Source organism: Echinops telfairi, unplaced genomic scaffold, assembly GCF_000313985.2.
Source record: "Echinops telfairi isolate 266 unplaced genomic scaffold, ASM31398v2 ScPeMD7_655;HRSCAF=1070, whole genome shotgun sequence".
Taxonomy (NCBI): domain Eukaryota; kingdom Metazoa; phylum Chordata; class Mammalia; order Afrosoricida; family Tenrecidae; genus Echinops; species Echinops telfairi.
The window spans coordinates 20210783-20235116 of record NW_022104553.1 but is presented as its reverse complement, the minus strand read 5'-3'; the positions used below and the strand labels follow the sequence as shown (position 1 = coordinate 20235116).

The 24334-nt window shown below is 48.2% G+C and overlaps 1 protein-coding gene across 1 annotated transcript in view; it reads right to left on the bottom strand.

Moving 5' to 3' along the window:
* CEACAM18 (CEA cell adhesion molecule 18) overlaps positions 1-12252 on the bottom strand; it is a 15570-nt gene extending 3318 nt beyond the window's left edge. The window contains exons 1-4 of the mRNA XM_013006698.1: positions 12063-12252; positions 10250-10522; positions 7353-7634; positions 1743-1865 (exon numbers count right to left, since the gene is read on the bottom strand). Coding sequence (XP_012862152.1) covers positions 1743-1865; positions 7353-7634; positions 10250-10522; positions 12063-12252 — 868 coding nt within the window. The remainder of the gene's footprint in view (positions 1-1742; positions 1866-7352; positions 7635-10249; positions 10523-12062) is intronic.
* Between the last annotated feature and the right edge of the window lie 12082 nt (positions 12253-24334).

Below are 24334 nucleotides of genomic sequence, written 5' to 3'. Positions count from 1 at the left end.
GCAGTGGGTTTGTTTAGAGCTTAGAGTTTGCTTTAGAGTTTGGAAAGGGAGTGGACTTGTCTCCCAAAAGGAGCAGGGCTGGGTCTTGTTAACTCTAACATAGTTGAGGGCAAAGAAAGTGGCTTGCTAGTCTTTCATTCCTCAAAGCCCAAGAATGAACCCAGGACACCCAATGTGTGAGGATTGCTGAGTGAACAAACAGTTGGAAATATCACTGGAGTTGATTGGAAAGAGATCATTCAGCTTTTGGCCCATGAGGATCAGAGAGGACAAAGCAATCTGCCCAAGACCACACAGCCAGTGAATGAGAAGGCTGACCTTGGAACCCAGGTATAGGGTCGCTATGAGTTGGCATAGACTCCGTGGCAACGGGCTTCGTTTGGGTTGGATGGTTGGATTCATCCTCCCCACCACCCAACCTCTTCTCTCTGCACTGTTGATTTCTGATATCAGCCAATTTCTCTGGCTTTACTTCATCACCAGGACTATGTTCCCAAAACATGCTGGTTAATTGACAGGTGCCTCTGGCATTATTACACTCAGCAAGATCTCTGTGGTAGTTACATAATTTCATGTCAACTGGATAAATAAAGGGTGGAGTCTAGCCTGTCAATCAGGTCACGGTCTGATCGTGCCTCCTTGTGGGTGTGGCCTTCTCATGAGGATTCTGGGAACTTCCTCTCTCCCTGGAAGCGAGCCATTTCTCTCTCTCCTTCACCTTCCTGCTGTTGAGACACTCGGAGAGCTGGAGGAGCCAGATGGAGACCACTCCAGTGCTGAGATGATTCCACTGGCACTGGGTGCATAAGACACTGCACCCACCGACCTGTGATCTTCCTGTATCTTGCATCATTGCATGCGCTGTGTGAGTTTGAAGAGGAATGTATGGACTAGTATCAGACTTATGAGCTAATGTTGGACTTACAGACTTGGTAAGGACTGGGCTGGGCTGTTTTCTTAATATGCAATTACTCTTGGCTAGAAAGCTCTTTCTTGTGCATATGTGTCTCTGGGTTTGTTTCTCTAGTCGACCCGACCTCAAACAATATCAGCATTCATATTTTGAACCCAACAAAACTGGGCTGAAGAGGAAGAGAAACATGGAGGAAACCACCCAGCTGTTAAGATGCATGTTGGTGTTGTGAGTTGCCATCAAGTTGGTTCCAACTCATGATGGCCCCAGGTGTACAGAGCAGAACGGCTCCGTAGGGGTTTCAAGGCTCTGACCTCAAGGCCATCTTCTGGGGCACTTCTGGGTGCGTTAGGATTATCAACACTCTGGCTAGTGGTTGAGCATTTAGCCATTTGTACAACCCATTGGAAGACGTGTGGTCAGAATGCTCCTTCGAGGCAAGGATAGTGAGACTTTGTCTCCTGGACTTTGGACAGGTTGTCAGGAGAGACCAGTCCCTGAAGCAGTCGTGGGGTAACCCAAAAGAGGAAGGCCTTCGACAAGATGGATTGGCACAGTGGCTGCATCAATAGGCTCAAACGTAAGAACAATTTGAAGGATGGCACGGGACCGGGTGGTATTTCGTACTGTTGTACATAGGGTACAACAATACCCGTATCTGCCACTAAGCTTTTCCAATCTCCCATGGACTCTAGGTCTTCAGGACTAGCTATCTTGGCTCTTACCTTGTCCCTTCCCTTCAGGGTCCTTCTCCCCCTAAGGTAGTGCTAACCCTTGAGTCTCAGCCCCCATCCAACCTTGACCCCGGGCAACAGGCACCTGGTGGAGCGATAGCTGATCAGCATGTAGACTAGGATTCCACAGAGGTAGACTCCGCCCATGGCAGTCACCACAATGAGCAGCACAGCCATAGGTCCTGAGACAGTGAGACCTTTGGGGTCATATCGTGGTTCTCTGGGAGGAAAGGGGAGAAGATAAATGGGAGTCAGGATAACTCTTTGTTTGGACATTCATTCATTGGATCCATCAAGTGGCCATAAATTCATTCTTCAAATATCTATCAGCACGACTATGTATCTTTCAGTTACTGGGACGTCCAGAATGAACAAACCAAAGTCCCTGCCCTCAAGGGTGGATATTCCGGCCAGGAAGAGAACAGTAGACAATGAAGTTAGGAGATGCGCGATAACGTTGCCACAACAGTCAGTGCTCTGAAGACTAGGACCTTGAAAGGGGAATGGGCACGTTACCAAGGTGATGAAGGTCATTGTGGTAGTTACATAACCTTGTGTCAACTTGATAAATAGAGTGAAGTGATGGAGTCTAGCATGTCAATCAGGTCACAGCCTGATGGTACCTCCTGGTGGGCATGGCCTTCTCATAAGGAGGGAACCTCCCCTCTCTTTCTCTGCCTTCACCTTCCCATGGAAGAGCCGCTCTGAGCACTGCCAGAGCCGTGGAGATGTATCCGTCATCACTGGATCCACAAGACTTTTCACCCACTGGCCTCTGATCTTCCTCTATTCAGCATCATTGCATGTGGCTGCATGAGTCTGAAGAGGAATTCATGGACTAGTATGAGACTTATGGACTCCTATCGGGCATATGAACTTAAGCTGAACTGGCTTGGGATGTTTTCTTGATATATAATGACTTCTTGACATAAAGTTCCTTCTTATACATCTATGAGTGTCTCTGGATTTGTTTCTCTGGTCAACCCTGCTTAACACAGTCCTCATGATTGGTATAGTAGAGAGTCAATGAAAAATAGGAAGGGATTTCATACATGGCAATGGCTGTGAGGATGGTGGAGAAGTGGGCAACGTTTCACCCTCTGCTGCGTAAGGTTGCTATGAGTGTGAACTGACTTGGCAGCCCCTAACAGCCACCACCAGGGTGCTGAAGAATGATTGGTGAGCGTTTGGGTGACACGGCATCATGAGCTCACTGCACAGATACGTCCTGAGCACCAGCTATGTGTCAGCTGCCACGTTAAATGGAGGGGACAAATAGCAAGCAAAAACTCTCCAAACCTCGACGCTCACTAAGCTAGTAGCACACTGCCTCCGACAAAGTGCAGCCGGAAATCCTCCTCGGGGGCAAAGGATGGTGAGACTTCATCTCGTGTGCTTTGGGCATGTTGTCGAGAGAGACCAGTCCCTGGAGAAGGACATCATGCTTGTTAAAAATTAAGGGGCAGCAAAAAAGAGGAAGGCCATCCACAAGATGGATGGACATAGTGACAGTGGCAGTGGGCTCAGATATAAGAACTGGTGTGAGGCTGGCACAGGACCAGGTGGGGTTTCACTCTGACTCCATGGCCAACAACAACAACAACAGCAACAGTGGGGTAGTAAAGCATGAATCAACAAATCACAGAAACATGTGGGTGTATGGAAGGTCGTAGGTGTGGGGTACCAGCCCCCACAATCGAGTGGGCTCAAGGGTGTTTGGGCTGGTCCAGACCATGCAGCCACTTCCCCCAGCTCCCCCGAAAGACAGCCTGCTGGACTGTGCAGCCCTCCCACCCCCACCCGCCCACCCCCACCCCGCCTCTCAAGGCCAGAGCTGGACTGCGCAGTCCCTGCCTCCAGAGTTCCAAGGAGCTTATCTCTCTGGACTGGTCTATACAGCCCCTTCCCTCAGTGTTCCGGGACGATTTACTCACAGACCACACCCTGACTCAGACCCTGCAACTGTCACACCAGAAGGCCTCCTTCCCCTTATCAGCTCATACGTCCTTGGCTCAAGCCCTATATATGTCCCACTGCCTCACTGCCAGGCGCTATTTCCTTGACCTAACTCCTTGGGTCTTGGAACTTACTGGGGGCTCAAGATGCCCCCGTCCCGTTCTCTGCTCTCCCTTCCCTCCCGGGAGTTCTTTCCCTCCCTCAATAAAGCCTTTCTCAACTTCACATTCCTGGCTAAATTCTATCTCTGTTCGGTGCCTCTGTCTCCAACCTCTCATCTTGGTGCTGAAAGACCCAGGACCAACAGGAGAGGCCTCTGTGCCACCCCAGCCTTCCTCTGGCCGGTGTACAGCCCCATCCTCCATCTTCAACCTCTCAAAGGGGTGGTTGTGTCATTGAGGGGTAAAATTACAGAGACATCAGACAAGATAAAGCATGCATGTGCTCTCCTCCGGGACGGCCATGATCTCAGGAGTACAAAGAGAAAGAATATATTTTCAACCAAGGCTTATATACACTGGAGGGGCATGCAAGACCCCTTGTTTACAGATAGCCATATGCGTACCAGGAAGGGGTTACACAATTAGACATATGCATAACAAGAGGGGGATGAGCTAGCGGTACACATGCAATAGGAAGGAGAAGCATTAGGGACACACATGTGACAAGAAGGCATATGCATAACAAATGGGTGGGCTCTAGAGTCAAGATGACAGCCTAACGTTGGTCGTCCCTGTGTTGGCTTGACCTTCGGCGTCTTTGGGCTCTCCTTCAGGGGGACCATCCATTATCCTTATCAGAAGGGAGTGGACTCTACTTAGGGTGGGACAGACAATAGGGTCCGATTGCTCTAGATGGCTGATACCCTTCAGGCAGATAATCTTCAAGCAGTTGACCTCCAAGTGTAGAGTCAGTGCCTTAGGTTTGGCATATATTATGTGGGGGACAACCTGGGGAATAACTTTTCTGTTTCCCATAAGTAAGTACTCAGGACATAGTGTGGAGAGGCTGAATAGACTTAATATGTGTCTCCAGGCTACACACTGAGCATCTCTCTCTAAGCTGATGATTTCTTGTGTGTTGAGTGTGTGTGTGTGTGTGTGTGTGTGTGTGTGTGTGTGCACTTCCCCATTCCCTTCTCTTTATCCTCTTGCTTAGGAACAGGTATCATCCTGACACTACAGAGGAAAACACTGAAGTTCAGGGAGGTAAAACTGCCTGGCCCTCGTTCCTGCAGCAGCAACTTTAGGCTATGCACCCAGGTCCTTGGGCTCCAGTTTTTCACTTCCCCACTCTCCAACTCACTCCCGGAAGATGTCCATTTTGCTCCTTGATGAAGAAGATCGGATGTGGGGGTTGCTGAAGAAAGGGTGCTTCTCCCACTCACAAATTAAACTCGCGGGTCAAGTTTGTGACCCTCAACAAGCACAGAGAGATAGACCTGCTCTCCCCCAAATCCTTATCCCTGGCTACCAACTTGGGCATTTTCTGGTTTTTTTTGGAAGCAGTTCAGGGTCATAGTTGAGAACTAAGGCTGAGGTCAGATTGCCCGGCTTTAAAGTTTGACTCCTCTACTGACTTAGAAGCCAAACCTTGTCTAAAGTACACAAGCTTCCAAGGGCCGCTTTACTCCCCTCTTCAATGGAGGGGATGCTAAGAAGAAGCGTTTACTCCATAGGGAGATTGTGGGTGTGACACCTTAGAATAGTGGCTGTCACCTAGTGCTGACCTCAACCAATGTTGGTGTGATGGATTCAACTGTACATTCTAAAAAAGGATATGTTGAAGTCTTAACCCCTGTAAATGTTGCCTTGCTTGAGGAAATGGTGTTTCTCACCTGCAGATGTTATAGTTAACATTTATCCGTGTGGTGGACACTAGGGCCTTCTGAGTGATGCTTTATAAAAGAGGAGAACATCTAACACTGTGGTAATGTATGATACTCAACTTCCCAACACGATCGCTGAAGACAAAATGGGCACATAAGCAAATGTGGTGGAGAAAGCTAATGGTGCCCAGTTATTAAAAGATACAGTGTCTGGGGTCTTAAAGGCTTGAGGTCAAACAAGCGTCCATTTAGGAGGGAAGCAACAAAGTTCACATGGAAGAAACACATCAGCCTGTGTGATAAGGAGGTGTCGAGGGGAATCGGTAACAGAAGTTCAAAACCAAGCAACCAAATTGTCATGAAGGAGCATAGAAAAGCAGAGATCCAAAGACTACCTGTAAGATAATAGGGCCACATGGAAGAAAGGATATATTCAGAGTTCAGTATAGCACTGTTGAAACACATAACTGTCCTCTAGTTCTTTAATATTTCCTCCTACTATCGTGGTCTTAGTTTTATTCATTAATTCTGTTAGACTTGTGTGTGTTCATTAGTATAATTAAGATCATTCGATGCACAAAATCCAAGATAGATAAACCCTTCAGAAATAGTAGTGAGAGTGATAATTCCCTGGGGGTACAGAAAAAGTGGGGGGGGGGGGAGAAACAGATAGCAACTATGACTATATAACCCCCAGTCAAGGGGAACAAATAACAGAATGGTAAGCCAACGGATGTATGAAATGGTGGAAGAGATGGCCAAAACATATATAATGAAATAACAATAATAATAATATTTAATATAACATCAAGGGTTCCTGGGGGGAGGGTGGGGGAGGGCAGGAATAAAGGGGATCTGATATCAAATAATGCAAGAAGAAGATGCTTTGAAAATAATCGTGGCAGCAATTGGATCATCATGCTTGATCTAACTGAACTATGTCAGAGCTCCCAATGAAATGGGAATAAGTAAATAAATAAAAGGGGAGAACAGACGTAGAGAAGACACCAGGTGGAGAGGGACTACAAGCCGTAAAGGAATGCCAACGTTTGCTACAATCACCCAGAAGCTAGCAGAGAGGCATGGCACACTTCCTCTTTCAAAGCCCTCAGAAGGCATCAATGTGGCTGAGATAACTGGATTTGGACTTGTAGTGTCCTGAACTTCAAGGCTGTAATTCTGTTCTCTGAAGTTGTTGTGGACTGAATTGTGTCAACCCCTTTATATCTCCCTACCCCACCCCACCCATCAAAAATATTGCAAATCATAACCTCTACACCTTTGATTATAATCCCATTTGGGCATGAGCTATCTTTCTGATGTAAACTCAGCAGGGTTAGTGCAGGTGTGTCTTGAGTTAATCTCTTCTGAGATATAAAAGGAATCAAACAAGCAAGGGAGGGAGCAAAGAAGGGAGAAGAGAGATGTCCTACTACAAGACCCAAGAGTCAAGAAATAAAGACCTTCCCCTAATGCCAACAGAGATAAAGTCTTCCCTGCAAGCTGACCCCTCGAATGTGGACCATTGAACCATGAAATGTGGACATAGTCCCCTGAACCATAGGGGAGTATGTTTCTGTCTGCTAACGCCATTCATCTGTGGGCTTTGTTCTACTGCAGTGCTTGATAAATGGAGACAAAAGCCACCCACCGGGCAGCTTTTGGCAGCTCTAGGTAAGGAGAGAGTAGACTAATCGCATTGTTTGGTTCATCCTGGCTCTGATGGGAAGAGTCTGGATGCCTTCACAGAGGAGGCATCCTTGAGCTTTGGAGGACAGAGAGGGTTTCATCCCAGCACTGGGGAGCATAGCATGACAAGGTGACAATGTTATTCCCGAGCAGAGTCACTAGGTAGGTAGAGGGATGGAGTGGCAGATGACTCGGAGCACAAGAGCCCTGGAGAGCCAGCTGCTTCACTCACCTGGAAGCTGGACATGGATGTCTTTGTAAAGGATCACCTGGTTCCCAGAGTTCTCCAGGACACATCTGTATTTGCCCAGCCGATTCCAGGACACTGTGAAGGTCATCTTGGTCCCGGAGACCGTCAGGAGGGAATTGTTGTGAAACCAGCGGTACTTGGGGTTTGGGTTGGATTGGTGGTGCGTACATTCCATCTCCACCTTGGATCCGATCTCAGCAGACAGGACACTGGTGAAGCCATTAGCAGTAGGTGTGCTCTTAATAGACATGGACTCGGGTCCAACTGCATAAATGGGAAAAGAGACTCAGGGCTACATGCCTGACCCTGCAAATGTGTTCTTTAGAGTTCTTTCTCACTCGGAAGCCACATGCAGCAGCCCCCACCCCCAAGCCAGGAGCCGCTCCCACTTTGTATCATAAGCCCACTCAACCCAGGCAAGCAGGCTGCCTTGACAAAGACAACCGTAGAGGCATCCTTCACTGTGATAACATAAAGGATGTCATAACACGGTAAGTGGGGAGGGTGAGGTGGGGTGGGGTGGGGGAATAAAGAGGTTCAAGAAGAAAAGAAAATGTATTAGAAATGAGGATGGCGGCAATGATACAATTATGTTGGATCTACTGGAACTATGGCTTGTAATAATACCTGTAAGAGCTCCTAATAAAATGTTTTTAAAAATAATAAGGTTAGTGTGTTGGGTAGATTTATGTCATCTTGGCTATACTATGGGACTCAGTTGTTTGGTCAAACACTAGTCTAGATGTTGCTGTGATGGTATTTGCATGTCATTTGCCTTTAAATCCGCTATCCTCTATAAGTAAAGCAGGTGGCTCTCCACAATGTGTTTGGGACTCATCCAATTGGTTAAAGACCTCAAGAGCAAAAACCGGAGGTTTGCCCAGAGAGAAAGATTCTACCTCAAGATTATAACTTAGAAAACCTACTGGAATTTCCATCCCAGTGACTAGAAATTTAGAATTGGCCTTGCCCCAAATTGGGTGAGCCAATTACTTACAATACATCTCAATAGATGATAGATGGGTAGATAGATAGGTAGGATAGATAAATAGGTGCATAGATAGATTGGTGGGTAAATGGATGGATAGGTAACAGATGTGAGATGTATGGATGATGAATGGAGAGAGAGAGATGGATGGATGGATGGACAATAGAGTAAATGAACCACAACACCAATGATCATTCTAAGCACTTCGCACGTAGTGTGCCCACTCATTGTACTCCCACAAACCCCCATGCAGCTTGTTCCATTGTTGACTCATTTCATAGTGAAAGAAAATAATGTTCAGGAGAAACTTAGGGGGTTAAGTGTACGATTGAGCCCTGCTGTGCCCTCGTCGTTAAGCTCTTGGCTGGTAAGAGGTTACCAGAATTAACCAGCTCAGCAGCTCTGCTGGGAAAGAACTGGCAATCTGCTCCCATACAGCTTGACCCCCAACCAAACACATGGCCACTGAGTCCACTCAAACTCATAGAAACCCCATGGAGCAGTTCCACTTTGTCACATGGGGCTGCTGTGACTTGAAGTTGATGCAACAGGACCCCTACCTGGGATTATTTCCCTACACCCTTCCCCGTTTGGGTGGTCTCTGTGCCACTTGCCTTTAAACGGTCTCAAACTGCAAGGGTCAAGCCAACCCATCAAAGCCTATCAAACTAAACCCATTGCTATTGAATAGATCCAGACTCATAGTGACCTTCTAGGGCAGTGGTTCTCAACCTGTGGGTCATGACCCCTTTGGGAGTCGAAAGACCCTTTCACAAGGGTCACCCGATTCATCACAGTAGCAAAATGACAGTTATGAAGTAGCAATGAAAATAATTTTATGAGGGAATCAATTACAAGAAACTGTATGTGACCTCCTTCCTGGGGGACGGACAACAAAAAAGTGGGTGAAGGGAGATGTCGGACAGGGCAAGATATGACAAAATAATAATTTATAAATTATCAAGGGCTCATGAGGGAGGGGGGAGCGGGGAGGGAGGGGGAAAATGAGGACCTAATACCAGGGGCTTAAGTGGAAAGGAAATGTTTTGAGAATGATGAGGGCAATGAGTGTACAAAGGTACTTTACACAATTGATGTATGTATGGATTGTGATAAGAATTGTATGAACCCCTAATAAAACGATTAAAAAATAAATAGAAATTTGCCCGATTAAAAAAAAAAAGAAAACATGCTTTGAGAACGATGATGGCAACAAATGTACAAATGTGCTTGACACAGTGGATGTTTGTATGGATTGTGACAAGAGTGTATAAGCCCCCAATAAAGTGATTTTTAAAAAAGAAAAAGAAAATAATTTTATGGTTGGGGGTCACCACAACATGAGAAACTGTATTAAAGGGTCATGAAGGCATCATCCTTTCAAAGCATCTCTCCGAAGCACCACACCAATAAATAACTTGCTTTCCAAACTGCCAAAGAGCCCGTGGCTCAATGGTCTACACACTGGGCTACCAACAACATGGTCCGAGGTTCTAAACCACCAGCCACTCCATGGGAGGAAGATGATACTCCCTTAAAGATTTACAGTCTTGGAAATCCACGGGGTGTAGTTCTACTCTGTTCTGTAGGGTCGGGTCTAGTGAGGAGTCTGACTCCATGGTGGTGAGGTGAGGTTTTACAAACTGCCATCTATTGGCCAGATCTTTTATTTGAATCAGAGGCCCCTTTTGACTCACCCAAGCACCCACCCAAATCCTTCAAACTCACTGTAAGAGCGTGTCACTAGGTCAGATCAGCCCTGGTGCCCAGCTTGGGACCTCACCTCTCGCTGGCTCTGGTTGCTTTGTCACAAAGCCCTTGGAAGAAGCCCACCTTAGGTGTCACTCCCTCTTTCGATAGTCATTACCCCAGAGCCCCAGTGCAGACTCACAGAACACATTCAGCCGGATGACGTTACTCTGCTGTTCAAGGTCTAGGATAGTTACTATTTGGCAATAGACACGATCATCATAACGTTGGAGCCTGTGAATGATGAGCGTCTTGTTGTCTTGGGAAATGGTCATGCGGTCATTGCTGGACACTTTTCTGAAGTTAAAGTACCATGTGATCTTGGTGTTATTGGTGTCGCAGAAGAATGCTATGGGTTCTATGTTCTCTACCACGGAGGTGGTATTGCTCGTGGCAATGGGTTCTTTGTCCAACTCTGGGTGAAATAGGAAGAAAGAGAAAGAGATTAGCAGTGGGTTCTGTCTCCCCAGGTTTTTCAAGTAAGTTTTAGGGTGTATTGGGGGAGAAGCCAAGGGCCATTAGATGGGGTTTAGGGTTTGGGCAGGAGCAGAGAAATTGGGCATAAGCATTGACTTAAACAGCATCAAGCCATTACAATGACTTCTGCCATCATAATGGAGAGATCTTGGCATAGGCAAGAGGTGTAACGATTGTCTTAGAATGCCAAAACCAGGACACTCCCATCAAAAGACCCATGGGTAGAATTCAGTTGCTATTTGGACTGCCAATCATAGTTGCTCCCATTCATTTTACAAAAGCTCCTTCCAACTTTACAATGAACCGAAATGGTGGCCATTTCCCCCTATCGACAAGTGAAGAACTCGGGGACCACAGAGGAAACAACAATCGTTTAGGGCCATGAAGTATATATTTTGCTTGTCTTATCAGAGTACAAGTTTTCCAAACCTGTGTTTCTTCCACCTCACCTCTTCCGTCTCAACCCCCAGCCTGATGGGTCCTTCCAGAGACGTCTATAGGCGGCAGAATTCTAGACTGGCCCCCTGATTTCTACCCCCTTGGTGTTCAACTCTGGGTGATCGCATTGAGTTGAGTGTGGACACCACCTGTGACTTGCTTTCAACCTATATTGTTGCTGGTAGTTGCCATGAAGTCAGTTCTGATTCACGGTTCCACCATGTGTATCGGAGTAGAACTGGGCTCCACAGGGTTTGCAAGGCTCCGACCTCTTGCAAACAGGTCACCAAGCTGATCGTCCGAGGATTCACTGAGTGGATCCCAACTGTCCACCTTCTGAGTAGCAACTGAGCACTTCACCATTTGGTGCCACCCAGGGATCTCATGTAATGTAGTGGGAGGCGACGTCCCACGGTCACATCCCACCTTGCGTCATGATGCTCTATGTCTAAAGGCCTCTGCCTTTGCCGACTAGAGAAGGAAATTCTTCAGCTGACCTTGAAAAGCACACAGTCATGTTGGGGACTTCCTAGCGAGATGGCTAGATGGTTCCCTGCGGGGGTGGGGGGTGGGGGGTGGGGGTGGGGGGAGTTCTACCCGAGAGCTGCAGCAATCTCTGGACCCAAAGGGTTTCCAGCCCACAACCAGTAAGAGCTTGGAAACCTCAATCAAACTATCAAATGGAAATCCATGTGGTCCACAACCCAAATGAGTCTTCCCTAGTTGAGCCTCCAGATGAGCTAGCCCAGACCGATGCCTTCTGAGACTCAGAGGACTTAGCTCGGTCAGACCCACACTCCGGGCCCACAGAAACTGTGAGGTCATCGTGGGCGATACCGTCAGCTGCTGCCTTTGTGTGCAGCAGTAGGTAAGTAAGACGCCGTCGAGCAATATAGCTGGAGGCTTCCTGGAAGGTAAACGAGCGACTTGACTCTCCAGAAGACGCTGGATGACCACCTGTCAACGCACTCAATGTCAGGTGCAGCCTTAAAAGTCCGACTTCCCTCCGAGTTGGGAAATGGAACCCTGAGGCAGCTCACCTAAGACCACAAAGCTGCCGGTTGCACGTTGCTGCTCATTGGCCCTTTCCATCATCACGGTATAGTTGCCACTGTCAGTTAATTCAAGGTCCTGGATCACCAGGGAACCACTCGCGGTCACGTTCTCCCGGCCGCTGAATTTTGGTCCCTGGAGCCATTGCTTCGAAGAGGTGTCGTAGCTGACAATCATGTTGTCTGCTCTGTCATCTTCACCCCGGTGCCAGCTGTACCGCAAAGCGTCCTCGGTGCCATTTCTGAGGATCAAGGTAGCTTTATCTCCTTTGAGCCCCAGGAGTGAGTAGGGGCTGATATAAATGTGCCCGGAGGCTTGGCAGGTCCCATAGGTCAGCAGACCGACTGAGAATGGAGAAAAAAAGAATACAGTGAACCCTCGTTTATCGCGGTTAATCGGTTCTAGACCCTACCGTGATAAATGAAATTCCGCGAAGTAGGATTCCTTATTTGTAAATCAAATATTTTCGTAGTTAGAGCATAGAGGACATGAAAAAACACCCTTTAGTCACCATTACACTCGTATTACCCAATTTATTAAATGAAAAAGGGAAAATACAGTAAAACATTTTGGACGTTACAATTATCATTTATTATTTATTATCTTATTTATGGCATCTAGTTTACAGTATTACATATTTCACATACAGTATTATTATACATAGTTCTTACAAATACTGTAATCGATAGCCTATGAAATGACTTAAGGGATGTACTCTACAGGTGGGTCGCCGTCTTTTTCCTCTGAAGGAGCGGGTGTAGGCAGTGGGTGCTGTTACGCAAAAACCGCGATAGAGTGAAGCCGCGGAAGTCGAAGCGCGAAGTGGTGAGGGTTCACTGTACATCAACACAGGTCACTACCGGCTGAGAACCGGAAATAAGAATACATCAACACAGGGCACAACTGACTTAGAACCTGAAATAAGAATACATAAACACAGGTCACTACCATCAAGAGAACATAGAGTTTCTATTTGCTGGAAGACCACCTGCCCCTTTTCTCCTCTCCAGACCCTCAGCCCCTGCCCTGCTTCCCTCAGCATCTCTCAGCTCAGCCTCCTCCCGGGCTGCCCACCTTTAGTCCGCCCCCATAGGACAGTTAGGTGACTCTTTCTAAAGAGCCATCTGGTCACATTCAAATACCCCAGTGTTCCCGAGTCTTAGAATGGCCTATGCAGCAAGACCTAGTCCTTAGGCCTTCGTTTGAGCCACACCGATAGCATCTCGCCACCTCTGCACCTCGCAGTCATTCCTTCCCTGAATAATTCATTTTATCAAAAGGTACAGCCACCATACTTTGGGCTAGTCACGCATACCATTCTCCCTTAAAAAAAAAAAAGCTAAGTTCAGCCAGCCATAGGTGATCAAGAACCCTGTATGTGGTTGCTGGTTGTGAACGAGTGGCTTCTGACTCATGGTGATCTCCTGTGTGCAGAGTAGAATGGTGCCGGAGGGTGTCCGAAGGCTGTGAACAGCCTACTTCGGGGAAACTTCTTGGTGGGTTTGAACCACCAACCTGTGAGGTAGTAATCCAGCACTTAACCATTTGCACCACCAACACGCAAACTCTCTGCCATCCTGTCGATGATGACTCACAGCGAACTCATAGGACAGGGTAGAACCGCCCCTGTGTGTTTCCCACACTGTCCCTCTTTACAGCAGTAGAACGCCTCGTCTCTCTCCCATAGAGCAGCTGGTGGCTTCCAACTGCTGGCCTTATGGTTAGCAGCCCAACGTGTAACCACTATGCCACCAGGGCACCTTTTTGCACCACCCAGGGGCTCACATGGCATTCTTGATGCGTCATAACACAAAACTAAACCACGCTCACTGCCACGGAGCCAATTTCAACTCATCACAACCCTACCGGAGAGGGTAGGACTGCCCTTTGTGTTCCTGAGACTGGAGCTCTTTACAGGAGTAAGCAAGCCCTGTCTTTCTCCCTGGGAACAGCTAGTGGTTTTGAACTGCTGACCTCGTGGCTAGCAGCCCAATGCCCTGCCCCACCAGGGCTCCTCTACTTTTTCCTAACTCTAGGAGTGCACACAGCTCGTCCCGCCCTGCCCTCCAGTCCCCTTGCTAAGCCACTTCTACTCATCCCTCCCTTGTCAGACGGGTGTCTCCTCCTCCCTGTTCCCTCTGCGTTCCCCCAGGCTGCGTGGCTCTCATCTCAGGGCCTGTGCCTGGCACTGGACGGGAGAAGAGGATTGGGGCTGTTGGTGACCACGGGGCTCATGCCCCCCTCCCCCTCAAAAAAAGCACAACAGGAGCATTCAACAAACAGCGACAGGGCGGGCTGATTCCCTGAGGCTGTCCATACACAACTTGGCTTTCCGAGGCTGCACTAGTCAATTCGCTGGAATGGATGTCAGCGGGGGTGGCATCACCTGGTCCCCAAAGTCATGAGTCAGGTGTGTGCTTCTTGGCCAATGCCAAGATTTGGCTCCATGAAAGAGACAGAGCCAGGTGAGTGGTGGATCGCGAGTGCCTTCCATGAGAGCAACATGGCTTCCTGATAGCATGGTAGTTGTGTACCTCAGGGAGTCCAGACTGAGAAATGTAGCGGGCAGTGGTGGGGGGAGTGTCAGGGTCGGGTCTTGACAGATCTGCAATCCATGGGGGAGGGGTTGCTGGGAGCTGTGGATAGATGTGAGTGCTGTGTGTGTTTGTGTGTGTGCACCGGCCTGTCTGTGGTTTTATCTGTCTCCCGGTCCCTGTGTGTATGTGTGTCTGCCCATCTGTTGTGTGCCGTGTGGATGTCTTCTTGTCTGTGCCTGTATGGGTCTGCCTTTCTCTGCTGTGTATGTGTATGGCAGTCTGTCTGTCTGTTTGCGAAGGGGGAACAGTTTGCCTGTGTGTGTGTGTGTGTGTGTGTGTGTGTCCGTATCTGACTGTTTGCATACCAGTGGCTCTATACAAAAACAAAGCAAAACTCACTGCCTTTCCGTCTATGTTGCCTCACAGCAACGTCCTTGGGTCTGTGGTGTAAGCAGGTGTGGGAGCTTCCTCCCCTTGCCCTTGCCCCAGGGATTTCAGGCTTGGCATAGCCTCTGGCTCCCACCCCCTCAGCTAGGCAAAGCAAGCCCAGCTCTCTCTTACCCACAAGGATGAAGCCCTTCCAGAAGCTGCGGCCGGGACTGGGAAGGTCCATGAGCTGTGTCCACTCCTCTTCTGAGGGGAACTTCCCAGGAGTCTCCCAGCTCCACTCTGTCACACACCTGCTGCTCCCAGGGCAGGTGGCTGTATATCAACATCCCCACCTCTCCTGAAGGTCTCACTTCCTCCCCGCGAGGTGGACTTTGACCTGTGAGGTGAGTGGGGCCAGGGGGAGGGGATGTGCTTGCAAATCTGTCGTTATTTTATGGTTTTATTTTTGCCTTGATATGACTCTGTCTTGGGAGAGCCATGGTGCTCACTACTCCTGTAAAGAGTTGCCATCGCAGAAATGCAAAGGGGGCGGTACTGCCCAGTCTTATAAGGTTGCTATGAGTCTGCATCCCGTCTATGGCGATGAGTTTGCTTGTTTGGGGCTTTCCTGTCCTTGCCTCGTTTTTTCACACTGACTCGCGTTGCTTTGTTCTGATGGCAGGGACAAAAGCAATCCCAGGCTCCCTTTGAGGAAACGTGGGGCAGCAGGACCAGCATGGCATGCAAAGCTCTGTGGTGTGCGTCCTGATTTTGGTTAGCTTTCTGACGCAGACAGAGCCTCTCTCGGCTTAAAGACAGCAGTGTCCTGTTACACAGATGGCTTCCCCAACCCCGTGTCATGAAGTTTTGCTTCACACAGGTTTGATAGAGAGATAGATAGGTAGATAGATAGATAGATAGATAGATAGATAGATAATTTATATAGAGATAGATATTAGATGATATCAGATTATATATATAGATGAAATGAATATATTTAGAGATAGATAGATAGATAGATGATAGATAATTTATATAGAGATAGATATTAGATGATATCAGATTATATATATAGATGAAATGAATATATTTAGAGATAGATAGATAGATAATTAGATGAAGCTTTGCAAAGCAGATCATCAGTTTTACACTGAACAATTCAACTACATTTTCTTTTTTTGTTTTTAAGCATTGTATTGGGAGCGCTGATAGAGGTCATCAAGGTCCATCCCATCCAGCAGGATTGTACAATCACCACCACGGTCAGTTTCAAAGCATTTTCTTTCTTCTTGAAGTCCTTGATATCAGCTTCCCTCTATCCCCTCCCTCCCCCCTCCCTACCCCTCAGGAACCCTCATTCTTTTCTTTTCTATTTACTATATAATAGAGCTATTTGGGGGGGTTTGGGCCACCGTTTACACAAGCCAATATGTCCATTCATCTACATTTTCTGTGAACTCCTCCATTGCAATCCCTCGTGCAGAGAGCATCCAACACAGGGAGGGAACTCCACTCCAGACCTGAAGGCCACTAAGGACCACACTCTGGGGTTCCACCAGACTCTGTCTGATCAGTAAGCCTTGTCACTTTCACGAACTGGAATTTTGTTCCACGCTCTTCTCCCACTCTTTAAGACCTTCTCCTGGGATTCTCCTCAGACCAGTTGAGAGCGGTGGCCGGCTACAATCTTCCGGTCTTAAGGTTGGGAAGAGTGATGTTTGCATGGCCCATTAGCCCACAGACTGATTGTTTCCACGTGTCTTTCCATTTGCGTCCCTCTCCTTCCCTCCAGACAGGAAGACACTGATCATTGCATCTCAGAGGGTTGCCCTTGAGCTTTTAAGACCCCCGCCCCTACTCCCCAAGGTAGGATGGTCTATGCTGTCTTTGTAAATTCCATGATGCTCACGAACCCTGGGGTACCCTGAGACTGTGATCCTGAGCCCCTACGCCCAGGGACTCATCCCCTCGGGTGTTTGCTTATTGGCACATGGACATTTCTGATGGTTTCACCAAAACCAAACTCACCCAGGGCTGTCCAGTCCATGCCAATGCATAGTGACCCCCTGTGGGTTCTGAAGAGAGTTCACAGGAGTGGAAAGCCCAGTCTTTCTCCCGAGACGCTGCTGGTGGTTTCAGACTGCCAACCCTGCAGATCACAGCCCCACACGTAACCACCACACATGTTATCATACCAAACCCATCGCTGTCTAAATGATTCCAACTCTTACTGACCTCAGAGGGCAGAGTAGATCTGTCCCATGTGGTTGCTAAGGCTGTCATCTTTACAGAAGCAGCCTGCTGGTCTTTTCTCCCAGGAGGTGAGCTCTTCTCTGCCTGTAGAGCAGGGGTTCCCCACCTTCCTCAGGCCGCGACCCTTTCAGACACTTCCTCATGTGGTGGTGACGCCCCAACCATAACATGATTGTCGTTGCTACTTCCTCACTGTCATTTTGCTACTGGGATGAATTGTAAATATCTGCCAGGCGGGATGTATTTTCATTGTTACAAATTGAACATAATTAAAACATAGTGGTGAATCACAAAAACAATCACAGGAGCTGCCCCTCTACACATATGTGACTGGTCCGCATAAGTACATTATGGCGCCAACCCTGTCACATACACCTGTATTTGTACGGGTGTATGTGATGGGGTTGGCGTATGGGGTTGGCATGATGATGTCATCACTCTGGGGACTCGTAGGGGGCATATCTGCACGTTGGTGGACCTGCCTGGAGATGGATAGAGGAGTGGTGTCTTGGTTCCTAAGACCATCGGAAACGTGTGTTTTCCAATGGTCTTAGGTGACCCCAAAGGGGTCACAACCCACAGGTTGAAAACTGCTGCTGTAGACCTTTCGGTTAGCAGCTATGAAAATGGCATGGCATATGACCTCCTTTAACTTCAGGGGCAGAGAGGAGAATCATAAACATCAGCCCAAGACTGATGATTCCTATGAGGCAGAGGTCAGCCATAACCCCTTCTCCAAGCATTTCAACAATCCTAACACCATCTCTCCCTCCCACTCTCTATTTCTCTGCTGGGTCCAATCATCTATTTCACTGGCTACACAGAATTCACCGAGGAAGTAACAGGGTACAACTCACCACCAACTCAGAGGCAAAAGAGGTTATGGTTCGTCCATCAAGGGCAGCTTCTTCTTGGCTGGTGCCTCCAGGCCCTGTGCTCTCAGCCTGAGCCCTCATTCAGGCCTGGCCTCTGCCCTGCTCCAGCATATATTAAAACCCTTCGGATCTGCTAAGAAGTGCCTACAGGCACCCGTGCCACCATTGGTGTGTCCAAGAAGAAATAAAGACTGCCAACCTTGTCTATTAATAAATAGTTTACACACACACACACACGCACGCACGCACGCACACACACACACACACACACAAGATTTACAACCTCAGAAACCCTATATAGGGTCACTATGATTCCAAGTCGACTCAATGGCAATGGGGTATGGTAAATCCATGAGTCTTTCTACCGTGATTACAATTTGCGCGCGCGCTGCACGCTGGTCTGATCCAAACAAAATGGCTTTGAGCGGGTCTTTGCCATCATTGGATCGCTGTCAACAAGTTGTCTCAGGAACACACTCATCTTCGTCTCATAGCTGCCTTAAAAAATAATAATAAAAATAAGCAACAGAAAGTCCAATCAACACAGTGGCTTCTGAGGGGATCTCCTGAACCCGTTAAATTCAAGGCAGAAAGTTCAGCTTATAAAATCACGGTGAGCGTGTCATGGGCCATCCTGGTAGATGCTTCTGAAGGACACGGGATTATCACAGGGGCTTATTATGCCGAAGTTGTGAGAAAATGGAAAACGGTATTGGTGATTTTTAAAAAGACTGAAAAAGTTGCTCTGAATAATCCTTTTCCATCCCGACAGAGCACCTCCTCATTCTTAGAGGGTATCAAGGGCTGTCCTATGAGGATTTCATTGGGAAACCGCACCTCATTATCCTACAGCCCTTATGTTTGTGCTCCAAACGCAAAGAACAATACAAAGGAACGTGACGTGAGTCCCTTGAGACTGCCCAACGAGCCGGGTTGACATCATGCAAATCCAAGAGTGCAGAATCCATTGGGAAAGGGTTAGAGAGATGGACACGACCTTCAGGAGTGCATAGACCTCCATGGAAGACATGTCCAGAGCCCATCGCTTCCCATTTTGCCGCTTTTGTTTAAGAAAGGTTACTATGGTCTTCTAGCAATACCTCTTAGTTCCTCTCGTACACCCTTGGCTGCCGGAAGAACAAAGAAATCTGTCTTATAAGAAGAACAATTAGAGTGCTCCTCAGAAGGGAGGCTGGTACAGTACTATTGCATGCACTTAGGACATGTTATCAGGAGGGGCCACTCCCTAGAGAAGGACATCATGCTTGGTAAAGTAGAAGAGTCCTTGAAAAACTAAAACGAGGAAGAGCCCGATATAAGATGCACTGAGGCTGTGGCTGCACCAATGGGCTCAAACGCAGCAACAGTTGTGGGGGTGGTGCTGGACAAGGCAGGGCCTCATTCATGATGCCATCCACAGGGTTTCAAAGCGACCAGATGGCCCCTTACAATAACATCAAGAGAACAAAATGTCACAGCTCCTCCCAGGGCAAAGGGCTGGCCTGGAAAGCAAGCGTCAGCTCCTCCCTGTTTATTGGACCTGGAGGCCATAAGGAATGTCCACCTGGAATCTTTGAGGAACTGTGGCCCTGACAGTCCACACCCCCCATTGATGGGAGGGCCATCGCAGTGGCCTTGCCTCCACAGAACACATCACCTCAAGTGCACCCAAATTTAGAGCAAGTTGGTCAGAATGAGAACTCTCTCTTGTAGGACTCCCCAATTGGCTTGTTACCCCATCCTAAGACTCCCCACTGATTCTTGTGTGGTAAACCACCCTTCTATTGTCTACATCTTCCATCTTGCACATCCTGATCACCCTCCTTCCATCCCCAGACCCTCCTGCAAAAAGTGAACATGGCCTCTTGGCTCAACCTGAAATGGTTGCAGGTGTGTTAGGTAGCTAGCTTAGGGACATGCTTGCAAAGGCCCCCATAGAAGAAGTTGAACAGAAATCAGACCTATGAAGACCCCAATCTGAGCATGCTCATATGAAAGCCCCTGAGTCAGGTGGGAGGCACACCTGGGCGGGCCAAACTAGGCCCTGGCTCATGACATCATCCAGGTGGGCCTGACTCAGGCAATGGAGTCAATCAATACAATCCACCACGCCTTCCCCCAGCCAGGGAGTGGGTGAGAATAAAGGCAGGGAGCACACTCGGGGACCCTCTCTCTCTTACCCTGCTCCTAGTCAGAGGCAGGTAGAGGGGGAGGGTCTCCCTCTCCCACACGGGCACACATGCGCCCCACTCCGGGGCTACTCTGGGTTCACAGTCTCTTGGCCCAGTCCGCGTGCTCTCAGCCTCTGGCCTCCCAGGATCCCCTCTTCCCAGGTTCTATACACAGGGTGCTCCTTTCCATGAGGTTGCTCGTGCCCATGTGTGAACCCCTTTGAGACTGTAAAACCTGAAACGTGTCCCGTCCTTCCAAAAAACCCACTTGGATTACAAAACAGGCTTCAGCGTGAATGCTTCCAACATGCGAAGCCAAGAACCGAGGTATTACCAGCTCCAGAAACCTCACAAGTGCAAGTGTTTCTTGCTTGTTCCATGACAAAACGTTCTTCCCTGGCCTTTGAAATACCGATGGTGGTCATTTCCTTCTTACTCATTATTTGTACATTTATCTTTATATTATTATTATTTTACCCTGACCACTTTACTTTGTTTCTGTTTTGTTTATTGTTTCTGTTGAGTTTTCCATTTTGTGAGGCACAGGAGTAGATGCATAGAGATAATAACTGAGGGAAGTGTTTATAAGGGAGGTGGGAGTGAAGGGCAGGAGAGAGGGTGTGAGGGTGTTGGGGAAGCAAATAATGCATGTGGGAATGGGGAGGGAGCACTAGAACTGATCACCCAGCTAATTTTAAAAGTTACGATTCCACAATTCATTTTAAAAGCAATTTAAAAGACAAAAAGAGAAGAAAGTGTTGTTCTAAAATTGATTGGGGTGATGATTGTACAATTCTTCTTGATGTGATGGAACTATTGAATTGTATGATAGGTGAATTGTGTGCCAATAAAACTGTGAAAAAGAAGAAATCCGTGGACGGGGGCTCCTTCCGGCTTGGATTAGGTCTTAGGGCAGCGGTTCTCAACCCGTGGGTCGCGACCCCTTTGGGGAGTCGAAGGACCCTGTCATGGGGGTCACCTGATTCATCACAGTAGCAAAGTAGCAACGAAAATCATTTTATGGTTGGGGGGGGTCCCCACCACATGAGGATCCATTTGAAAAGGTCGCAGCGTGAGGAAGGTTCAGAACCACTGTGCTAGAGCATTTGTTGTCCATCCATCCATGTCCTCCAATGAACCCCAGATCCAAGAATCACATGATCTGAGCCAGTGTCCTTCCCAATCCTATTTTTCAGCTGGAGATTATCCAGAATATGACTCATCAGCCAACCCTACGTTGATGGACAAGGGTGAGTTAGAGGGCGAGTTGGGGAGAGGTGGGAACAATCCTGTAAGGAGATCAAAGAGCTAGGTGCCTCCAATTGAGGACCCTCCCATGGAATTTCGGTTACTAAACCCCAGGCTGCTCCTAATCTGGGCAGACAATAGAGCCCCTGCCTGTTTCCCTTGTATGTACTGTCTGCTTTGTGGCAGTTGGCTAATGAGGTAGGACAATGACCCATAGATTGGGCAACAAGAAGAAGTACAGGTGGTAGGGGAGCCCCCCTAAGCTCAGAACTGGTGTCTGAAATAGGAGCAGTCTTATGGAAGACTGTGCCTGAAACCTGTAAAAGCTGTCCTAACTCCAGGGAGCTCATGGCAGACCTGGTGGGGCAGCCAGAGTCCACAGTTCCTGAGTGAGTGACATTCAACATGCCCTGGCAGGGCTCTGGGTTTCTGGGTGTTCACCTGATCGTGGCTCTTGCCTCAGTCTCGGCTCTCCCAGCCATGGTATTGTAGGTGGCCGCCATTGCTTTCTTGGGCTGTGTAAACAAAGCACCATCAACAGAAGGGTATTTCGACGCACAGTTCTGGAGGCCAGAAGTACAAATGAGGGCATGGGTCGTGTTAATTCCTTCTGAGAACTCCCAAGGATGAAATGTTCCATGGCTGGCTCTCTCCTAGAGTCTGGCATCCGCCAGCCATCCTTGGTGTTTAATTACTTAACTGCTCAATGATATACGCCATCTTCCTCCTGAGTGGCACTCATCATTGGACTTCGGAGCCCTGGTGGCACCCTGATGAGTGCTCAGCTGCTAACCGGAAGGTTCGCGGTTCAAACTCACCCACAGGCAACTCAGAACAAAGACATGGCCCTCTGCTTCCATAAAGACCCAAACCAGAAAACAAACCCTCTGCCATCGAGTTGGTGCCCGCTCCTGGCCACTCTACAAGATAAAGTAGAACTGACCCCATAGAGGAGCGGTTCTCAACCCATGGGTCATGACCCCCTTGGGAGTCAAACAACCCTTTCACAGGGTCACTTAGGACCATCGGAAAACACCTATTTCTGATGGTCATAGGAACCAAGACACCCCTCCTCTATCCGTCTCCAGGTAGGTCCACCCACATGCAGAAGCACCCAGATAGGAGTACCCGGTGTGAAGACTGTGACCCATGCTACACCATGCTTCAAGACAAAATTTCATTGATTTGTCATTAGAAATAAGTATTTCACAATGTAGTATTAAATTAAAAGTGGCAAAGAGGGAGGTGGGGGACCAGCCCCCCTAGCTAATACTCTCTACGAGTTCACTAATACTACTTCTGGGTTCAGTCTTGCACAATTGTACGGTTGAGATATATAAGTATTATATTAAAGTCATCAAGAGCATGAGAGATATTACAACAATGCAGTCAGACACATTACATGGTAGCATTGCTCACCTCAACCCAGCTTGGTGATCCACGTGGAGAGAGGGGAAGGGAAGGAGGGAAAGGGAGAGGGGGAAGAGAGGGGAGCCAGAGAGAGTGTCAGAGAGGTCCGAGTCCGAGAGCTCTATATTGCTGACCCATGCTTATATACCTTTTGGTGGCATGCCAGCCCACTAATTACAGGTAGAGACATACATCACAGGGAGGAGCTGCACTATAGGTTACACAGCAATGAGGGGGTGGTCTAGGGGGTGGTCTCTGAGTCTCCATAGGAACCATTATCAGTAGGGTGAAAACTCCGCCTACAGGCACCTGTCCATTATCCCCAGAGGCAGGGAGCAGGCCCACCCCTGTGGTGGGATGAGACAGCAGTCTGGCAACTGATTGCCTTCAGGGGAGGGAATGCCTGCGCATCTGACCGCCCCCCCCCCCACATCACAATATAGAATTGCATATCGTTTTTGTGATGAATCACTATGCTTTAATGATGTTCAATTTGTAACAATGAAAACACATCCTGCCTATCAGTTATTTACATGACGATTCAGAACAGTAGCAAAATTACAGTGAAGAAGTAGCACCGAAAATAAATATATGGTTGGGGGTCACCACCACATGAGGAACTGTATTAAAGGGTCGCGGCATTAGGAAAGTTGAGAACCGCTGCCCTAGGGTTTCCAAAGGGGCCGCCTTTATGTAGAAGTAGACTGCCACACACGTTCTCCTCTTGAGCGGCTGGTGGGTTCAAACTGCTGGCCTTGAGTTTAGGAGCTGAGCTTTTAACCTCTGTGCCGCCATAAAGATTCCTCTTTCCATAAAGATTCCTCACCTGTGAGATCGGTTTTATAAGCAACAAGCAGTTCATGGGATTTATTCACAATCCCCTCAGTGTACCACGACTTGCCCCGCTTCCTCCCTGGGCTTCCTGTTTCTGGCGCTCCTGTTTACCTAACCCTTCTGGACTTGGCCCTTTGGAGCTGAAAGGGTTGGCTGTGCTTTGGTGCATGCAGCTCACGCATGTTCTGGTGCTTCTTATAGACGTGTCTGCTGGTCACATCAGAGGACACCAGCCTCCAGTCACCAAAGGGCCAGTAGGTGCAATTATATGGTGATGATCTGGAAAGATCCGAGTAAAGTCATAGAGGATAGGAAAAATAGGAGAGAGGATGAAATACAGGAGTCAGATGCACTTTATGGTAGCATGCTCACCTCAACCCCGTCTACATGGACCATGGAGAACTGGGAGAAGTGAGAGGGGGCCTTTACTATCTTGGGACATTCATAGGTAGCCTTAAGACATGCATCTTCCGGTGCCCGGCTATCAAAAGGTATAGCGTCTGGGGTCTTAAAGGCTTGAAGGTAAACAAGTGGCCATCAAGCTCAGAAGCAACAAAGCCCA